At 37.7% G+C, this 19150-nt stretch overlaps 1 protein-coding gene and 1 pseudogene across 1 annotated transcript; both read left to right on the top strand.

The window, feature by feature from the left end:
- The first annotated feature begins 7 nt into the window (after positions 1-7).
- On the top strand, positions 8-11453 carry LOC106422005 (annotated as a pseudogene).
- A 4042-nt stretch (positions 11454-15495) lies between these two features.
- On the top strand, positions 15496-16376 carry LOC125601727 (pectinesterase inhibitor 11-like). Its single transcript, XM_048773792.1, has one exon. It carries the CDS (start codon positions 15586-15588, stop codon positions 16189-16191), a length of 606 nt encoding a protein of 201 aa, XP_048629749.1. The 5' UTR covers positions 15496-15585; the 3' UTR covers positions 16192-16376.
- The last annotated feature ends 2774 nt before the right edge of the window (positions 16377-19150 follow it).

Here is a 19150-nt window from a genome sequence, read left to right as displayed (position 1 = left end):
CATCTTGGTAACTCTCTAATTGATTCACCGAGGAACCAGAACGTAGCATGTGCCTAACATCAAGAACACAGCTCCTAAAACATTCACTCGTTGCTTACATTGTTTCCTCTTCTGGATAACGTAGTGTCTTTTATCCTTTTCACCAATCGCAGTCACCTCATTCTCTAATGCTTTCTTTCACGTTACGTTCAAAGAAGCTTCAAACATTAAGGGCAAGGGAGGCGAGCCCATCATACTCGTTGAAGCATTAAGGTCAAGTGAGACATATCGTTGAATTGAACATTTGAAAACAAACTTATATGGGCTTCTGTGTTTCTTTCCAGCCCAGTCAACTAGTAATAAACTTTGTTAATCCTGTTTTATTATATTAATCAAAGCATCAACGTGTTTTTAATTAAAAGAAAATGCGTCTTTCTAGAAGGTTAACTAAAAAATATTAGAACCGTGTTTTTAGTCAACCCTGAAGAAAACATCAGGAAATGCTAATTTTAAATTCAAAAAACACAAAGATTGGATAATTTTTCGTTTGTAGAAATGGAGAAGACATGCATTTTGTTGGAAGCACGTTGTATTATAACAACATTCTCCACCAGTATTCTTAACAACTACTATTACATAATCAACAATTAAAAAAGTATATTGTATATAAGATCACACGCTTGAGCAGACTTGCAATGCAAGTGGCAACTAGTAAACAACTTTTAGTCCACCACTTCCCGCGAAAAAACCTCAGTTTGCTAAACTCACAACAAAGAAAAATCATAAATGTAAAAATGAAAATTCAATTAATTATCTTCAAAATTTTTAAAAAGGTATACTCAAGATTCTATCACAACTGTCACCCATGGCAACGACGGAACACTCGCCTGAGAACGATCGGGATCAGCAACAGACCTCCACCAGCGCGAAACTCCTGAAGGAAGATGATCGTCGTCAATCAGCAGCTGACCAAGGCTCAACGAGCCACGATTCGTCAAAAATGCTTGCTCCTTCTTCCTTAGGTCTAAACCACATCAGAACTAAATCATCATCTCCAGCTCCTCCGTCTCCTTTGAGAGTTTCCTCTACGCCGCCTACTATTCAGGTTGGAGCTGCTGATGCTCGCGCCGATGCTCCTCATCAACCGGATCATGGTATGAAATTCGAAATTTCCACTTGATTGTGACTACACACGCATTGAATCGGAGAGACGACGATGATGATAAATTATATAATCTAATATCTTCTTAATACATTTTAGTGAATCAAATGAACAGAAAATATGGATTCTTCTTCAAGCAAACATGGAGAAAAGGACGTTCATGAGAGAGGAAGTAGAAGCCAAAATAGAAATACTTTTCTGTTAGTATTAACGTTGTGACAAATGAGTCACTATATACACTTGATAGAATCAGTTAACCGGAACAAATCGGGTGTGATAAGTGAAACTAACTAAACCGATTACACTGTAAAATCTATATAAACCAATATTCCCCCTCAAGATGGAGCATAGATATTGATAAACTCCATCTTGCTTAAGATATGCCGGAAAGGGTTTGGATATAGAGGTTTAGTTAGGATATCAGCAAGCTGATTCTCCGAACGCACATGAAGAGTTTTGATCATTCCTGAGACAACTCGCTCGCGTACAATGTGGCAATCACGCTCAACGTGTTTTGTCCGTTCATGAAAGACGGCGTTGTTGGCGATGTGTATTGCTGCAGTGTTGTCACAGTAGAGGGGAGTAGGACCTGAGTGATCAATCCAAAGATCCTCAAGGAGGTTACGAAACCATATCACTTCGCGAACAGCTTCAGACATAGCTCGGTACTCTGATTCCGCAGATGAGCATGAGACTGTATCTTGTTTGTTTGACTTCCAAGCAATAAGAGCAGAGCCAACAAACATACACAGTCCAGAAACGCTGCGACGAGTGTCAGGACAAGAGCTCCAAGAAGCATCAGCAAACGAAGAGAGACGTAGATCAGAGGTAGAAGAATAGAAGAGACCTTGACCAACCGTTCCTTTCAAGTAATGGAGAACTTTGTACGCTGCGTGAAGGTGAGGAGCACGAGGAAGAGCTGTGAACTGACATAACTGATGTACTGCAAATGTTATATCAGGACGAGTAAATGTCAGATACAGAAGCTTTCCTATCAGTCGACGATACACCTCAGGATTTTCAAGTAAAAGTCCATCTTCTGTAGACAATTTAACACTAGGATCCATGGGAATAGAGGCAGGTTTGCAACCGAGTAATCTTGTCTCAGTCAAAAGATCCAAAATATATTTCCGCTGACATAAAGTAATCCCAGCAGATGAGCGAGCAATTTCAAGCCCCAAGAAATATCGAAGTGTCCCCAAGTCTCTGAGTTTAAAAGAAGTTTCAAGAGCTTTCTTTAAAAGGGTCGTGGCATGATCACAGCTACTGGCAATTATAATATCATCAACATAGACTAATATAGCCATGTAAACATTACCAGAGTTCTTGATGAAAAGGGTGTGATCACCAGAAGAAGTCTTGAATCCTAACTCATGTAAAGCAGCAGAGAATTTTAAGAACCACTGGCGAGATGCTTGTTTGAGTCCATAAAGAGACTTCTTGAGTTTGCAGACTGCGTTTGGTGGGAAAGATTCCCCCTGTCTTGGAGAGTATCCAGGTGGGAGAGTCATATATATTTCCTCTTCTAGATCGCCATTGAGAAAGGCATTCGATATGTCTAGTTGAGAAAGAGACCATCCTTTTGCAGCTGCAACAGCTATAAGAAGTTTCACAGTGGCTAACTTGGCCACAGGGGAGAAAGTTTCAACGTAGTCCAAGCCTTCTTGTTGAGTGTATCCTTTAGCAACGAGGCGTGCTTTATACCTTTCAAGTGTTCCATCAGCATTAAGCTTGATTTTGAAAACCCACTTACAACCCACTGCTGTCTTCCCTGCTGGCAAAGAACATACAATCCATGTCTTATTATCTTCAAGAGCCGTTATCTCAATACCCATAGCGTCACACCATTCCTTGATCTTGCGAGCTTGAGCATAAGAAGAAGGCTCAGGTATGCTATTGAGAGCATTAATGAAGATCATGTAAGGGTCTGATAGAGCAGCATAGGAGATTACGTTAGAGATGGGGTGTTCTGTTGAAGAAACTGCAGAGGAACAGTGGTAATCCTGAAGATGACGTGGTGGTTTAGAGATCCGCTTGGTGGGAACATTGATAGGTTGAGGTATAACAGGAGGAGTAGAGCAGGATGCAGGCTCAGAGGACTCTGTAGGAGTAAATATCCGTGGGAAGAACTCTTCATAACCAGTAGACGTAGAAGATTGAAGATATGGGAACAATGTCTCATGAAATACCACATTTCGAGATATAAAGACGTTGTTGGTTTGTAGATCAACCAACTTATAACCCTTGTATCCTGAAGGGTATCCAAGGAACACACAAGCACGAGCTCTATCTTGAAATTTATGGCGCTGCTTAGGAGAGGTGCTTACGTAACATAGACAGCCAAATGTCTTTAGATTGGAGTAGTCTGGAAGCTTGTTAGTAAGCATCTCATAAGGCGTCTTGTTGGAGATTACTGGAGAAGGTGTTCGATTGATGAGAAAGACCGAAGTAAGAACACAATCACCCCACATATTTAATGGAATCCCAGACTGAAACATCAGTGCACGAGCTACGTTAAGTATGTGCTGGTGTTTTCTCTCAACAACGGAGTTCTGTTCCGGAGTTTCTGCACAAGAGTGATAAGAGACGATGCCTTTGGCTTTATACAGAGCTTCAAAACGTAGTTCAGGCGCATTGTCTGAACGTACTGACTTAACTCGAGTTGAATATTGAGTTTCAACCATTGTGATGAAGTCTGGAAACACGGTAAGGACGTCACTCTTCAGTTTGAGTAAATAAATCCAGGTAACTCGTGTGTGGTCATCGACTATTGTGAGGAAATAACGGTAACCCTCTTGTGTTGGCTCAGAAAATGGACCCCAAACGTCGATGTGAAGTAGATCAAAAGGATGGGAGCAAAGCTTAGGATTCAATGTGTACGTTAACTTCTTTTGTTTAGCTCGATGACAGATATCACAATGTAAAGGTCCTTTATTCTTAGCTTTCGAAAATCCAAGTACATCATGGAGAAGCTCTAGTCTTTTAAAAGAAGTATGACCAAAACGTTGGTGCCAAACAGAAGCATCAACGACAGCATTTGAATGAAAAATAGACGTATCCGAAGCAGCAGATCCATGATCTTCAAGATCCAGAACGTACAAGTTCGCTGTCCGTCTACCTTTGCCAATCATCGACCCCTTGGAAGGATCCTGTATTTCAAAACATCCAGCATCAAAGATCACGCGAGCACCAAGATCTGACGTTAAACAACTGATACTCAAGAGATTCAAACGAAATTCCGGTATAAAGAGAACATGCTGCAGGGTCAGTGTCTGAGTAAGTGTTATACTGCCCACACCACCAACTTTGATTGTTGAACCATTAGGAAGATTCACAAGAGGATGAACAGATGTATCAAGAGAAGTAAATGCACTACGATCATGAGAAACATGATGTGTGGCACCGGAATCAATTATCCACGTTTGCTGATCAGTGACACAATTAGCGTAGCTCAAAAGACCAACAAAACGAAAAGTGGAGGAAGAAAATGAGATACCAGAAGGATCATGTTGTTGGACGGCAGAGACAGAAGCTGAATCAGACGGTTTAGTCTGTAGCTGAGAGCTGAAGTAAGCAATGAAGTTCTGAATCTGGTCCTTATTCAACTGACCAACAAGATTATCCAAGCCAGAGACAGGAGAAGACTGAACAGAAACGTTAGCAGCCACTGCAGTAGACTTGGGTTTATCATAGCCGGGTTTGCCTTTCTTCCAACCAACAGGATAGCCGTGCAATTTGTAGCAACGATCGATGACATGACCGGTGTTACCACAGTGAGAACAAATTGCAGTAGACTTCTTGTGAAAGGCATTCAACACACCAGATGAGGGGTTGCTTTGATCACTAGGAGCCGTTGTGTTAGCAGACGAGGTCAGTACGGAAGACTGAGAGGAGTCATGGCTAACAAGAAACGCGGTAGGAGTGATCACAGAGCTAAACTGACGTTGACTGTCATCTTGATCAAGGATGTTGCAAATCTCAGCAAGATCAGGGAGGGGCTTTTTCATGATTATCTGACTGCGAATGATAGAATACTTCTCATTCAAGCCAGATAAGAACTTTATGATTCGTCCCCTCTCAACCTTTACCTTAGCAGAACGTTGACTGACACAGTTGAATGTGTTACAACACAAGCACATCTCTGAGGGTTCAGCACCATCGAGATTGTCCCAAAGGGTTTTGAGGGTTGTGTAGTAGCTAGAGAGATCCATAGAACCTTGGCGAAGGTCTTGGATTTGTTGTATCAGTTGAAAGGTTCGGGGAAGGTTTGTCTTGTGAAAACGATTGTGCAAATCATCCCAAATCTCAGTGGCGTCAGCAAACGTTAAGATACTACCATAGATCTGTTTGGTGACAGAGTTAAGCAACCATGACTTGACCATGCTGTTACAGCGAGACCATATTCTGAACAAAGGATTACCTAAGTCAGGACGAGGCAAAGATCCATCAACGAAGGAGATCTTGTTCTTCGCGTCAAGAGCGATCTTCATGGCAGAGCACCACTGAGTGTAGTTGGATCCATCCAGCTGTACGGAAACGATCTGCAAGCCTGGATGATCCGCATGATGAAGGAACAGCGGAGAGTGAACGTTGTCGGGATTCATCACGGCGGAGAGAGCGAACGAATCTCCGAGAGATGTGGCTGCAACGGCTTCAGCAGGAGAAGCGGAGCCACCAGGAGGATGATTCGAGCTACCAGCACGTGTAAAACGACCAGAACGACGACTGCGACGAAGGTTGACCACCATCGCGACAGAATCGATGATCGGAAAAAGAAAAACCCAGAAAACGACAAAGCTCGAACGAACAGAGAACCGAGGGAGAAAACCCAAAACTAAGCTCGATCGAACCCAAATCGTGAGGAGAAAACGATGTTGAGCTGAGCTCAACGCTCTGATACCATTTTAGTGAATCAAATGAACAGAAAATATGGATTCTTCTTCAAGCAAACATGGAGAAAAGGACGTTCATGAGAGAGGAAGTAGAAGCCAAAATAGAAATACTTTTCTGTTAGTATTAACGTTGTGACAAATGAGTCACTATATACACTTGATAGAATCAGTTAACCGGAACAAACCGGGTGTGATAAGTGAAACTAACTAAACCGATTACACTGTAAAATCTATATAAACCAATAATACATTTACATAAGTTAGTTATTACACAAAGAATTGTAAGTCTTCATGTTATGTCTTTTATTATGAAAAATTGTGTCTCTTATACTTGCAATGATTCGATCTCTATATAAAGATCAATCATAAGTTGTAAACACATTCATTTCAATAATATCAAAGTATTTTAAGACAAGTTAAAGTAAATCGGAACTTTCTGAAATAAGATTTTATTTTTTCTCTCGTACTCGTGTGTAACACACTGTGATTGTTGTGTAAAACAAACAGTTGGTAAAAGATTAACAGATGATCCTAATGGCATTGACTTTGTTTTTGTTGCTTGTAGGAAAAAAAGTTCAATGGAGCCAATCAAAATCTCTACGTGTGCCTGTAAGTCCCAATCCAGGGATAGAGGTGAGTAATCTTCTTCTTGGTATGGTTCTCAAATTCACATTCCTAAGCTCATTTGATGAATTTAATTTGTTTATCAATGCAGACTTCTCTTGCAAAGGAATCTCATTCTCCACGTTTTGAAGCCGTCTTGCGTACGTGTCACCGGTGGACGCAAGAAGAAAACTCATGACGTCAAAAGCTTCTCTCATGAACTCAACTCCAAAGGTGTACGGCCTTTCCCTGTGTGGAGGTCTCGAGCAGTGGGTCACATGGAGGCTAGTATCTGCAGGGTCGGTTCGGTTTGTTTGGGTCTAAGAAAACTTTAACTGAAGTCAACCAAAATTTATTTGGTTTGGTTTGTACTTCTGATGAGTTGAGATTGAATTAAATGATATTTTTTAGGAGGTTATGGTGGTGATTAGAACCAAGTTTGAAAGACAAAAGGAAGATGTTGATGCTGACATAGGAGTTTTTGCTGGATACTTGGTGACCACTCTAGAGAGCACTCCTGAAACTAACAAAGAGTTAAGAATGGGTCTCGAGGATCTGTTGATCGAGGCTCGGCTATGTGCAACTATGCCAGCTGGTGAGTTTTGGGTGAAATGTGAAGGCATTGTTAAGAAACTTGACGATCAGGAGCTACCCATGGGAGGTCTCAAGCAAGCTCATAACCGTCTTCTTTTCATACTTACTCGCTGCAATAGGCTTGTGCAATTTCGTAAAGAGAGCGGTTATGTCGAAGAACACATTCTCAAGATGCACCAGCTAAGTGATGTCGGTGTTTATCCAGAACAGATGGTAGAAATCTCGCGAAAACAAGACCTTCTTCGAGAGATCCAAATGAAAAATCTTGATCAGTACGCGAGCAGTGCTGAAGCCTTGCATAGCCCATCAGGCCAGCCTGGAAATGATATGTGGGGTTTCTGGGCGGATCATCAGTGTATGACATACGACAACTCCATGATTTGCCGTATCTGCGAAGTCGAAATACCAGTTGTACATGTAGAATAGCACTCTCGAATATGCACCATGGCTGATAGATGTGACTTGAAGGGTGTTGATGTCAACCTAAGACTTGAAAGAGTTGCTGAAACTCTTGAGAAAATTCTTGAGTCATGGACACTTTCTTTGGATGAAGTGTCTATGACCAATGAAGGAAAATACTTGACACAACCATCACCAGGAACACCAAGGATAAGCCAAGTAGATTTGCTACTAAGTGGTCGAAGAACAATAACAGAGCTTGAGAATTGTCAACAGGTAACATGCTTATATTCTTCTTCTTTTTTTGAAAACCAGGAGTTTCGGGGCCGAAACCTCAGGCCCGAAATCACATCAATGTAATATTAGTTTCGTCCCATCAGTCACTCGAACTGTGGACTTTTAAAAAAATATTAACATTCTATTAGCCTTTTTTTCCCTGTTTCCTTCACAGATTCTTCTTCACATCCTTATTTTTTTGCTTGGAGTTGACAGATAAAGAAATTGCTAGAGATTGCTCGCTCTGTGGCAAATGTGAATTTTTGTGGATACAGCTCATTGGAGTTCATGATTGAGCAGTTGGATGAGCTAAACTACGTTATTCAAGATAGGAAAGCAGATGCCCTTGTTGTAGAAACGTAATAGAGAAGCTATTGCAGTAATCATTTCTACTTAATCTTTGGTTTTGATCATCACTTACTGTTTACTGTTTGTCAAAACTAGGGAGAAGTACATTAAACTTTGTGGACTAATAGATGATGAAAAAGTAGACTCACCAAACACCGTGGCGGAGGAAGAAAGCTCAGCAGACGAGGATGCAGTGCGTAGCTTACGTACAAGTCCACTTAATCCACGAGCTAAAGATCGAACATCGATAGAAGATTTTGAAATTATAAAACCAATCAGCCGAGGTGCATTTGGAAGAGTGTTTCTTGCAAGAAAAAGAGCAACTGGTGATTTGTTTGCCATTAAGGTTGGTGTTACTAAACATTATACTCTCTCTTCCGACTTTACTCTTTGAACTTGTTCTTACCGTAACCACCAGACCGGTCTTGAGATTTTGGGAGCTATAAACAATTTAGTAATGATTTATATAAAGAAAATTTTTCCTACAAATTTGAGAGCCTATATATGTAAAAACAAATTCCACAAATTTGAGAGCCTATATTTGTAATTTTCTCTTAAAATTTTGAGGTCTGCAACTCTTGTCTAAACTATGATGCAGGTTTTAAAGAAGGCTGATATGATCCGTAAAAATGCTGTTGAGAGTATTTTAGCGGAGCGTAACATCCTTATCTCAATTCGTAACCCGTTCGTGGTATGTAATGTCAGAAATGATATAGTTACCGTTATGAAAAAACTATTGTGGTTTCTCTAATGCTACTACTATTAGCTGTGCAGGTCCGGTTTTTTTATTCTTTCACATGCCGTGAGAATCTTTATCTGGTCATGGAGTACCTGAATGGTGGAGATCTCTTTTCCTTGTTGAGAAATCTTGGTTGCTTAGACGAAGACATGGCTCGCATTTACATTGCAGAAGTTGTAAGGCCTTTTCTAACACCTCAAATTTTCTCTCCACATGATATAAGTTGAACTTTAATCAAATGCTTTTGTCAGGTTCTTGCATTGGAGTATTTGCATTCTGTAAATATTATTCATAGAGACTTAAAGCCAGACAATCTGTTGATCAATCAGGATGGTCATATCAAGGTTGATATTTATTGATTTTAAAGCTTTGCATTACAATCAGAAGATCCGTTCAATTGACTAGAATTCGTTAACGAGACTAGATTTTATAGAATCATATTGAATATTTGACGATACATTTCGTACCATTCAGATTTGGTTAGAGGCCACATTTTCTCACAGAATCTGCTCCCTTGTGATACAGTTGACGGATTTTGGGCTTTCCAAGGTTGGTCTTATCAACAGCACAGATGACTTATCAGTTGATGCATCACTAGGAAACAGTGAATTTTTCGCAGAGGATGGAAGACCTCAACATTCACAAGGAAAAGATAGTCGTAAAAAACATGAAGTTGTTGGAACACCTGATTATCTTGCGCCTGAAATACTTCTTGGAATGGGTCATGGTTAGTATTTTCATTAGGGGATATGCACCAAGCATGAATCTGTTCATGGACTTATATAAATCATTCACTACAGGTAAAACAGCTGATTGGTGGTCAGTAGGTGTTATTCTCTTTGAGGTTCTGGTGGGTATTCCTCCTTTCAACGCAGAAACCCCACAGGTAAATGTTTTTCTTTTAATCTAAACTCATCAGGTATTAATGTGTTTAACATTTTTTAATTGATGTGTTTGCAGCAAATTTTTGAAAATATAATCAACAGAGATATACCATGGCCTAATGTGCCAGAGGAGATATCTTATGAAGCTTATGATCTGATCAACAAGTAAGATCCCACACTTTCTGCAATAAATCTCAGAAAACCGATCATAAGTGTAACAAGAACATGTTAGTTGTGGTAACGTTGTCTATTTATGTTCTTGTTACAGGCTGTTAACAGAAAATCCTGTCCAAAGACTAGGGGCAACTGGAGCTGGAGAGGTAAAGCTCTATCAGTTCATCCCCTAGCTAACATTTTTCTATAAAGCTGGATATCAATTTTCTGAAAATCTATTTACAGGGAAACGGCATAATTTTTTCAAAGATATTAACTGGGACACGCTTGCCAGGCAAAAGGTGCTTCTCATATTCTATTAAGTGCGTTGAGAAAAAAAAAGAATCTCTTACTAACCTCAGTTTTGTGTATCTTTTGTAACAGGCAATGTTTGTACCATCAGCTGAACCACAAGACACTAGCTATGTCATGAGCAGATATATATGGAACCCGGAAGACGAAACTGTTCATGGAGGCAGTGATTTTGATGACCTTACTGACACATGCAGCAGCAGCTCCTTCAATACACATGAGGAAGATGTATGTCTCTCTCTCTTTTTTTTTTGTTTACTTCCATTTCTCTTGATTGCGTCCATAACAAATGTTTCAATATTGTAAAAACAGGGGGATCAGTGTGGTATCTTAGCAGAATTTGGAAGTGGACCGAATCTTGCTGTGAAGTATTCCTTCAGCAACTTTTCTTTTAAGGTCAGTTAGATTCCTGTGCTCTCTAGATCTCTCTCTTTTTTTGGGCTCTGTCTTTTAATCAGTGGCGGAGCCACATAGAGTAAGGTGGGGGCCATTGAACCCAACAAAATTAGAAAATTTAGTGTAAATTATTAGAACTAATCTATATGCCCTCATTCTAAATATTTTAGTTTGATGTCTTTGCCCCCATCAAAAATAATTTTTGCCTCCGCCACTGCTTTTAATGTTTACTCCTTTGACGACAATGCTTTTGTGCTATCAGAACCTCTCACAACTGGCATCGATCAACTACGATCTTGTCCAAAAGAACGCTAAGGAATCGACAAAAGCTTCACACCCATCAGCCCCTTAGAACAAACCCGAACTATGATGATGACGATTATAACATCTACCAAGAAATTGGTGATTGGTTCTGGTTCAATCCGTTGTTCTCTTCTCTTCCAGGCCGAAAAAGTAAAGCATAGCATTAGATAGGAAACAAAAGACCTATAGAGAGTTCTTCATATATCTGAAGCCTGAGACCTAAAGCCCCTAGATTCTTCAAGGTTACTACTTACTATACTCTTACATATGATGTATACAACAAAAGTAACAACTCTTTTCTTTCCGTTGTTGTTTACGTATGGTAAAAAGGTCGTTGTTATATTTCGTTGTATCTGGTCCAGCAATATGAATCTTTGATTATATAATGAAGTCAATGAAGTAATAATAGTAACTAAACATACCTTACTCTCTAATCATCGAAACATGCAAAGTTCTAAATCTTCGTATCCCAAATCTCATTTTCTTAACATGATCGGACCAATAGATAGACCGATACACACACTTGCACATCTATACGAAATGCCATCGTATTCAGTGATCAATCCAACATGAGACTTCATTGAGGTTTAACAAACTAATGTAATATCAACCTAACCAAAATAATAACTAGCTACTATTATTATTAAATAAATGATTTAGTAATTTTTTATTTAACTCCTCTTAAATATTTTGTTGTTAAGGTTATTTCCTCCTATTTTTGCTCCCCTTTAATTAGTTCCAGCCCATGATTTTCCAAACTTACAATCATTAAACTAGGGGCATTTCGGGTATCGGTTCGGTTTGGGTATTTCGGATTTTCGGATATGGAGTTAGAGGATCCATTTACTACTTAATCTATTTTTGGTTCGGTTCAGTTGGGATAGTTTTGGATTCGGTTCAGATAGTAAAACTAGGAACCGAAAAATACCCGAAAAATATTTGGTTCTCGTTTGGTTCCGGTTCGGGGAGTTTTTTTTTTTTGCCAGGTTCGGGTTTGGAACCATAATAACTTATTAATTTACGAATTGTCTTTGTTTAATGCATTTGCTAAGGAGTAGTGGTTACGACTTTTTTTTGTATGTTTTGCGGGAAAACATCCTCAACAGATGCTGATTTGGCATGAGAAAAACTATAATAAAGTACTCTTTAAAATGTTTACACAACATGCATACTCATATTCAACTTTTACATGTTTTTGGACAAGGCCGGATCTAAAAATTTAGGAACTATAAACATTTAGTAAGCATTTTAGTTAAAAAATTATATCTATATATATAATCTCCAAAAAATTTGCGGACCAACAATAACGATTCATTGGAGTATGTGCAGATCTAGCCTTGTCTTTGAGAACTTTTCTACCTATGTAAACCTCTAGGATGTTAAAAATAAATGGGAAGTGACATTGACCATAAATAAAAATAGGAAGTGACAAGAAAATGCTTTAATAATGTTCAAGTAATATCAGAAGTTTTCTCTCAATCATTTTATTTGAATAGTTAAACTGTGTTCCATTACGTCCGTCAACAAATCGAAAATGTGTGACTGGCATGCACAAAAACCTATAAAATCTTTCAGGTTTCTCTAGATTGGACAGAAAGTTTGACTGTAGTGAAGAAGTAGAATTAATAGGTTCCTCGTCTAACTCATCATTTTACGACCTTGCCAACTATTACTCAACAACCAGAACATGACAACATTTGCATACTAGAAGACGAGAGACAGTATTACGAACCAAACAAGAGAATTACAGGCTTCACGGAGGGATCTTGGGTCGTATTTTGGTCTTGGTGGAATGCAATGGAGGCGGTATTCTTCGGCGCAAACCATCGAACGACGGCATCGTCGGACTTCGGCTTCTCCTCATACCGTCGGTGGTCTCTTTTACCAGGCCTACTTTGGGGCTCGAGCTTGGATTCTTTGCTTTAGTTCGCGATGGAGTATCACTTGGAAGCTGTAGGAGCCGTTGCAATCAGGGTTTGAGGGCACCCTTCTCTCGGTAGCTCGCGGTAACCGGTTGGTTTCTTCATTTAGTTCTAGAGTAGTTTGGTCTGAGGCTGTCTCGTTATCACTCTGTTTTATCGCTTGTGTTGTATTGCTCTTAGGTTCGGTCTTTGGTGTTGTCCGTAGTTTGTTATGGTGTCATTTTGTCGTTTATTTTTTGCTACTAGTCGTCTATTGTAATGTCTGTCAAAATTGAAAAATTGGTATAATATTTAACATTTTACAAAAAAAAAAAAAAAAAAATCGTGGGTCGTATAAAGATTCATGGGCCTTTATCGAGTGAAGTCTCTGAATTCTTAACTTGTTACAATCGTTTCCACTTCCACTTTTTCATTTATTCCAAAACTAATACTGCATCTGTTTTTTCTTCTATCTTGTGAAATATTACAATTTTACTAAAATTTACATGTAACTAAAAATTCAACTCAGTCCATAGAAATCCAAAATAGTAAAAAATTTCATGTATCGCACTATGATGAACGGCACCACTTTTTTGTCAATACATCATCAAAGATACGTATATTTAAAAAGAAGAGTCGATTTTTAAATATCCAACAATTGAAAACGTAACCATAAAATAAGATTTTATGTATGGTCTTACGCAGAGAGGATGGTACGACGGTGCATTTGACCCAGTGATCACTCTTGCTCACGTTCATAGATCACATGCTGAGGCGAGAATTATTGTTCACTTGTTTTATTTGCATTTTATTATGCCTTATTTTGTGGGATTCTTCTTATTTTCGTTCTCGTCGTGTCATCCTCTTCCCTCAATTATTTTTTTTTAATTTCAAATTGAATTAAACTTTTGATCTACACGACAATGAATGACCCACCCAAAACAATAAATCTATTTCAAGAGTGAGGATATTTATATTAGGGGGTACGGAAGATAACAAAAATTATTAACCATGGTATACTATGCACGAGAAATAACAATGCAATTATGTCGGTAGGCTATATCTAAGAGATTAGTGTCATTTCAGTTTTACATAATACGAAAATATATCATAAATTACCGTTTTCATTTTAGATAGGTTGAAATATATTGTATCATAATTCATTAACCACATATTTGAAACTAGCTTCTCATATTGTTATATATTTCATAAATTACTGGAAACCTTTCTGTAGGAACTTTGTGGGATATCTAGAGATAATAAATTAAGTACGATTATTAGTGATTATATTGTTATATTTGGTGTGATTGGCCAAAAACTAATTTAGTGGGATTTTTTGTTGGAGATAACTTTGTTTATTGCCGTCATCGGATAAATTAGTGGCCTAATTTTATTACCTAACATTTATGAACGTTAAAACAGTAGTGTGATCATTTGATTGGGAGAGTTATTTATGAACGTATCTGGTTTTGTTCGATGTTGACAATTTGCAAACCCAATAAACAATATTTTTCTTGTATTTTATTACGGCTTGATTGGTGCGATTCCTTTATCGCTCTATTTTGTTCCCTTCTTGATGTGAACAAAACGACAAATATTTATCTCTACTCGTTTCCAATTATGTTTCATAGCATATAGTTATGCAATGATATTTGATATTTCACGTTATGATATGGACCGACGTTAAAGTGGACCCTGCCATGATTTTTTATATGAGAGAATAAACGCTAACCAGAGTATCAAAAGTATTCGGGTCATTTCCAATTCCAGCTAATAATTGAGTCCTGACCCTGACCGTGCCCCTTGCTCTGCTTCCTCTGTTTATGTAACGACATCATGTAGGCCTCTGGCTCTGATTGGTTTCACATGTAACGTTGGTCGGTAGATTTGACAATAACTCTACAATTTCAACCTTAAGTAACTATGCAGTCTTTTGACGAAAAAAAGAAAAAGTAACTATGCAGTCTATGCGGTTGGTTTCAACCTGAGCCTGCTCCCCTGTGTTATGTAACATCGTCTAGCCTGTCGCTCTGATTGGTCTGGCATGTAACGGTAAGTCGGCAGATTGACAATAACTTCATGATTTCAACCTTAATTAATTATATTCAATTACTCATGTTTGTTATAATGCAATTTCACACATATTCACTAACAGATAAATTATAAACACCTAGTAATTTATGAGTTTTGTAAGAAAGGCTTTAAGTTTTCAACTAACATCAATTTAGTTTTCAACTAACATCAATTGTTTATTTAATTAATAGATGCCAACAAGTATATATTGATTCCTAATTTAGGCTCAATTTTTCGTTAATGTTATATGAATGGTAGTAACAAAGATAAAAAAAAAATGGTAGAAAAGGTAAAATATATTATTTATACGTGGGTTAGTGGGTAGATTTTTCTTCAGTTCAAATTGATTGTGTTCGCAGTTTTAAAATTGATTACTTCTTGATTATTTAATTTCACCAATCTGAACATATATTCCTAGGTTGTAAAAGTCTGATCCACTGTTTATTTTCCCGTTTTCACTGCTTTTCACTGTTTCTGATACCATAAATAAACCCTTGTACCCCAGCTCTCTCTTCTCCACACACTCAAAACTAACTATCTCACCTTCTCTCTTATCTCACAAGAAACAACAATGGCAAAACTATACCAAACTCTCTTTCTAATCATCTCAATCTCCTACTTCTTCTCACCGGAGCTCATCGCAGCCTCACCGGCTGGAGCTTCCCAAAAAGCCGTAAACTTCATCCAATCCTCTTGCAAAACCACAACATACCCAGCCGTGTGCTTCCGTTCACTCTCCGCCTACGCAAACGCCATCCAGACAAGCCCTCAACGCTTAGCCGAGACCGCACTAGCCGTTACCCTAAGCCGAGTTCAATCCACGAAGCTCTTTGTCTCGCGTCTGACGCGTTTCAAGACCCTCAAGAAGCGCGAGGTCGAAGCCATCAAGGACTGCGTCGAGGAGATCAACGATACCATCGAACGTTTGACCAAGTCAGTCCAAGAGATGAAGCTATGTGGTAGTGCCAAGAATCAAGAACAGTTTGCGTTCCACATGAGTAATGCTCAGACTTGGACTAGTGCTGCTTTGACTGATGAGAACACTTGCTCCGATGGGTTCTCGGGTCGGTTTATGGATGGACGGATCAAGAACTCGGTTCGGGCTAGAATCGTTAACATGGGCCAGGAAACCAGCAACGCACTGTCCTTGATTAATGCATATGGTAAAAAGTACTAATTAAAATTTAGTACTTAAGAAATGTTTTATTTTATGTATCTCAAATATATATAGAATAGTAATGTCTGGCTAAGAGTTTGATGTGATATATATGTCGATTTTGTTAGATTATTTTCTTATGTTATGTGTTCAAGTGTATTTCGAGCTATAAAAGATGAAGAAGATGTGCTTTTTATTGCCGTAAAGAAAATTGGTAGACTAAAATTACAGTTGATTATTAAAAAAAAACAAGGTACCCATACAATCTTTCTCCCTTTCACACACATTACTTTTCTTGAGGCAAGTTGGGCACACATTTTCATGTTTTACATCAGCTTTTTCCAAACCCCAAGAAAAAAAGTAACGAGAAAAATAGTTATGCTTAAACTGAAAAAAATCTCGCGTGAAGAAAAACTGTCTTTTTCTCTCATTTATGATGAATAATGGCAGACCAACTGCTTCAGTGGTTAGGTTTCCTTTTACACTTGGAATCTATCTATCTTTTACACACTTCACAGTTAAAACTCTCTTTTTAAGGTTTACAAGTTGTTTTAAAGGATAATTGTAATTCATTAGTAGTACTACATCACATTTACAAGCAATTTACAACATACTGTATTACTGTAAAAAGAGCAAAAAAAAAAAACCGAAGTTGCTGATTCTGGTTAAGCAATTTCGGCAAACCCGGTTTAGAACAATTCAACAAAGGTTTTTCAGACTGAACCATAATATCAAACAACGCACGAGCTTCTCTAAATTATTCTCTTCACACAAAACATAAATCAACCAAGTGGGACTACTTGAACAAGGCCAAGAACCTAAGAGCAGCCATATCTTTAACCGCTCTAACCATTTTAACCGCTTCCATGGTCAATTTAGAGAGTAACAGAGACATTGAAGCCTAGTTTCATAAGAGTCTCTATTCGGGTAAATCTTACTCTTCTGCATATAAAACATCATAGCCAAAGCATCAACATCAACATATTTTAATTATTTTAAGAGTGGACTGATACTATATATAGGATGCATATCTGAAGAAGACGATGAAGAAGCTTATCAACAAATTCTTGTCTCTTCCTCTTACGTGCCATAGCTTTCCATATAAACTGCTAAGCAGTGTGATGTACGCGACATGATCATCTTTTTTTTTTGTACCAGCGACATGATCATCTCTCGTTTTCTCCCATATATTAAACCGAACAATGAAAAAGAAAATTTGAGATCTCCCTTCTTCAAGAAATGACCGATGAGGGAAGAATACAACATTTGACATCCTTCCTCGATCATACCGGTCTTCACAAACCCATTTGCTTGATCGATACCGCGTATTGAAAGAGCTAGGCCGGACATAATGTTTGACTATTTGTTCAACTAACTCATTTGCTTCATCAATTCTTGCGTTCTCGCATAAACATAAATAATAATCATGTAAGCAAACTCATCAGAGCCGCATGCCATTGTCACATTTTTGTCCTTGCAATATTCTTTTATGAAACAAGTGTACATGACCTTATCTACAAAGTAACCGCCAGCTTCCATATGATCAAACAGAGACTCTGCTTCAGGACTTATATGGTTTTAATAGGTGGAGACTGCTTCATCCAAGTGAACATGACCGCATAACCCTTTAAACAATCTCTTTACAACACTAAACCAATAAAGAATAAACCATGACATTACAAATAGGCCCAAGTTGCCTAACTATACTTTTTCAAAATTTCCCTACAAATTTATGTTACTAGTTTCTACGTATTATCAAATCTGTGTGAATATTATATAAACTGTCTAGTTTTAAAAATGTAATACAATCGATTTCATATTATATGAAGTACAATCATATTCCTTCACGCCCTTTATTTGTTATAATTTCGTAGTCATATGATTAATAGCTATAATTATCATTATTTAAAGCATTTGAGGTTACTCTAAAACAAGAGTCAATAATAATTTAGCATTAGGTGGGAACGTTGACAAGTTGTGGAGGAAACGTATTTACAAAGTGCAAATATATTTAGCACTAAAATAAGGTATCATTATTTTTGGTAATTATTTACACTTGAGCTTATTTTAAGGGATAATTATATTGTTTACCACTCTTGCGCACGGGTGATTCTTTTATACTTTTAGTGTAGGATCTAACTCTCTTGTACTTCAAGACAGAAACTTTGATTGGTTTAATGGTTGCAAATAAAAGAAGAACATTTCACCGTTTACGAAAATGCTGCAATAATTTCTTCATTTATGTTATTTGATGCATGACAATAACATGATTATCGAATAAAAATCAGTAAGTAATATCATGCCAACATTGCATTGCAACAAAAGAGTTAATCAATACAGTAGAATAAAGGGTCAATCATGCGTACTCTAACACACTCTTGAAGATCTATTTTCTGTTATATAATAAGATATATTAACATTTTCTTTAATAAGATGAAATTAAACTATAAGTGCCCTATGATTTGTACTTTTTTTCGGCATACCCTTATAGGCTTATATGACCATGAATACATTTTGGTGAATGAATGAATTCTGCAGCTCCACAATCAACCAATCATTTTTCAAGAAATTATACAAATTCGCACCTCATGATCTTTTCTCTTAATCTTTTGATTTTCTTTCGAGTGTGTGCTTATAACTGTTTACACTAATTAATTAGACTTTCAAGCATTTTTCTAATTCAACGAGTTTATTCCAAAGTCCAAACCAAGTGGAAATCAACCTACTTTCCACTGTCCTGGTCTTATTATACTCGTTAGATTGTTCAAACGAGTTCACCAAACAATATAATCAAATCCTTTTTCAAAATAACAAGTTAAATAACCATTTTCAAACATAATATCGCTTTGATCCTTAACAAATTAAAACATGTTCTATTTTTTTTTTGTTGTCTACACTTCTACCACTAGAGAAACACATGATGAAATGAAAGGAGAAAATAAAGCAAATAGTTGCATTATAGTTATCTTAACAAATGCAA

Source organism: Brassica napus, unplaced genomic scaffold (assembly GCF_020379485.1).
Source record: "Brassica napus cultivar Da-Ae unplaced genomic scaffold, Da-Ae ScsIHWf_2634;HRSCAF=3386, whole genome shotgun sequence".
NCBI classification, from domain to species: domain Eukaryota; kingdom Viridiplantae; phylum Streptophyta; class Magnoliopsida; order Brassicales; family Brassicaceae; genus Brassica; species Brassica napus.
This window is presented reverse-complemented; position numbering and strand designations above follow the sequence as displayed.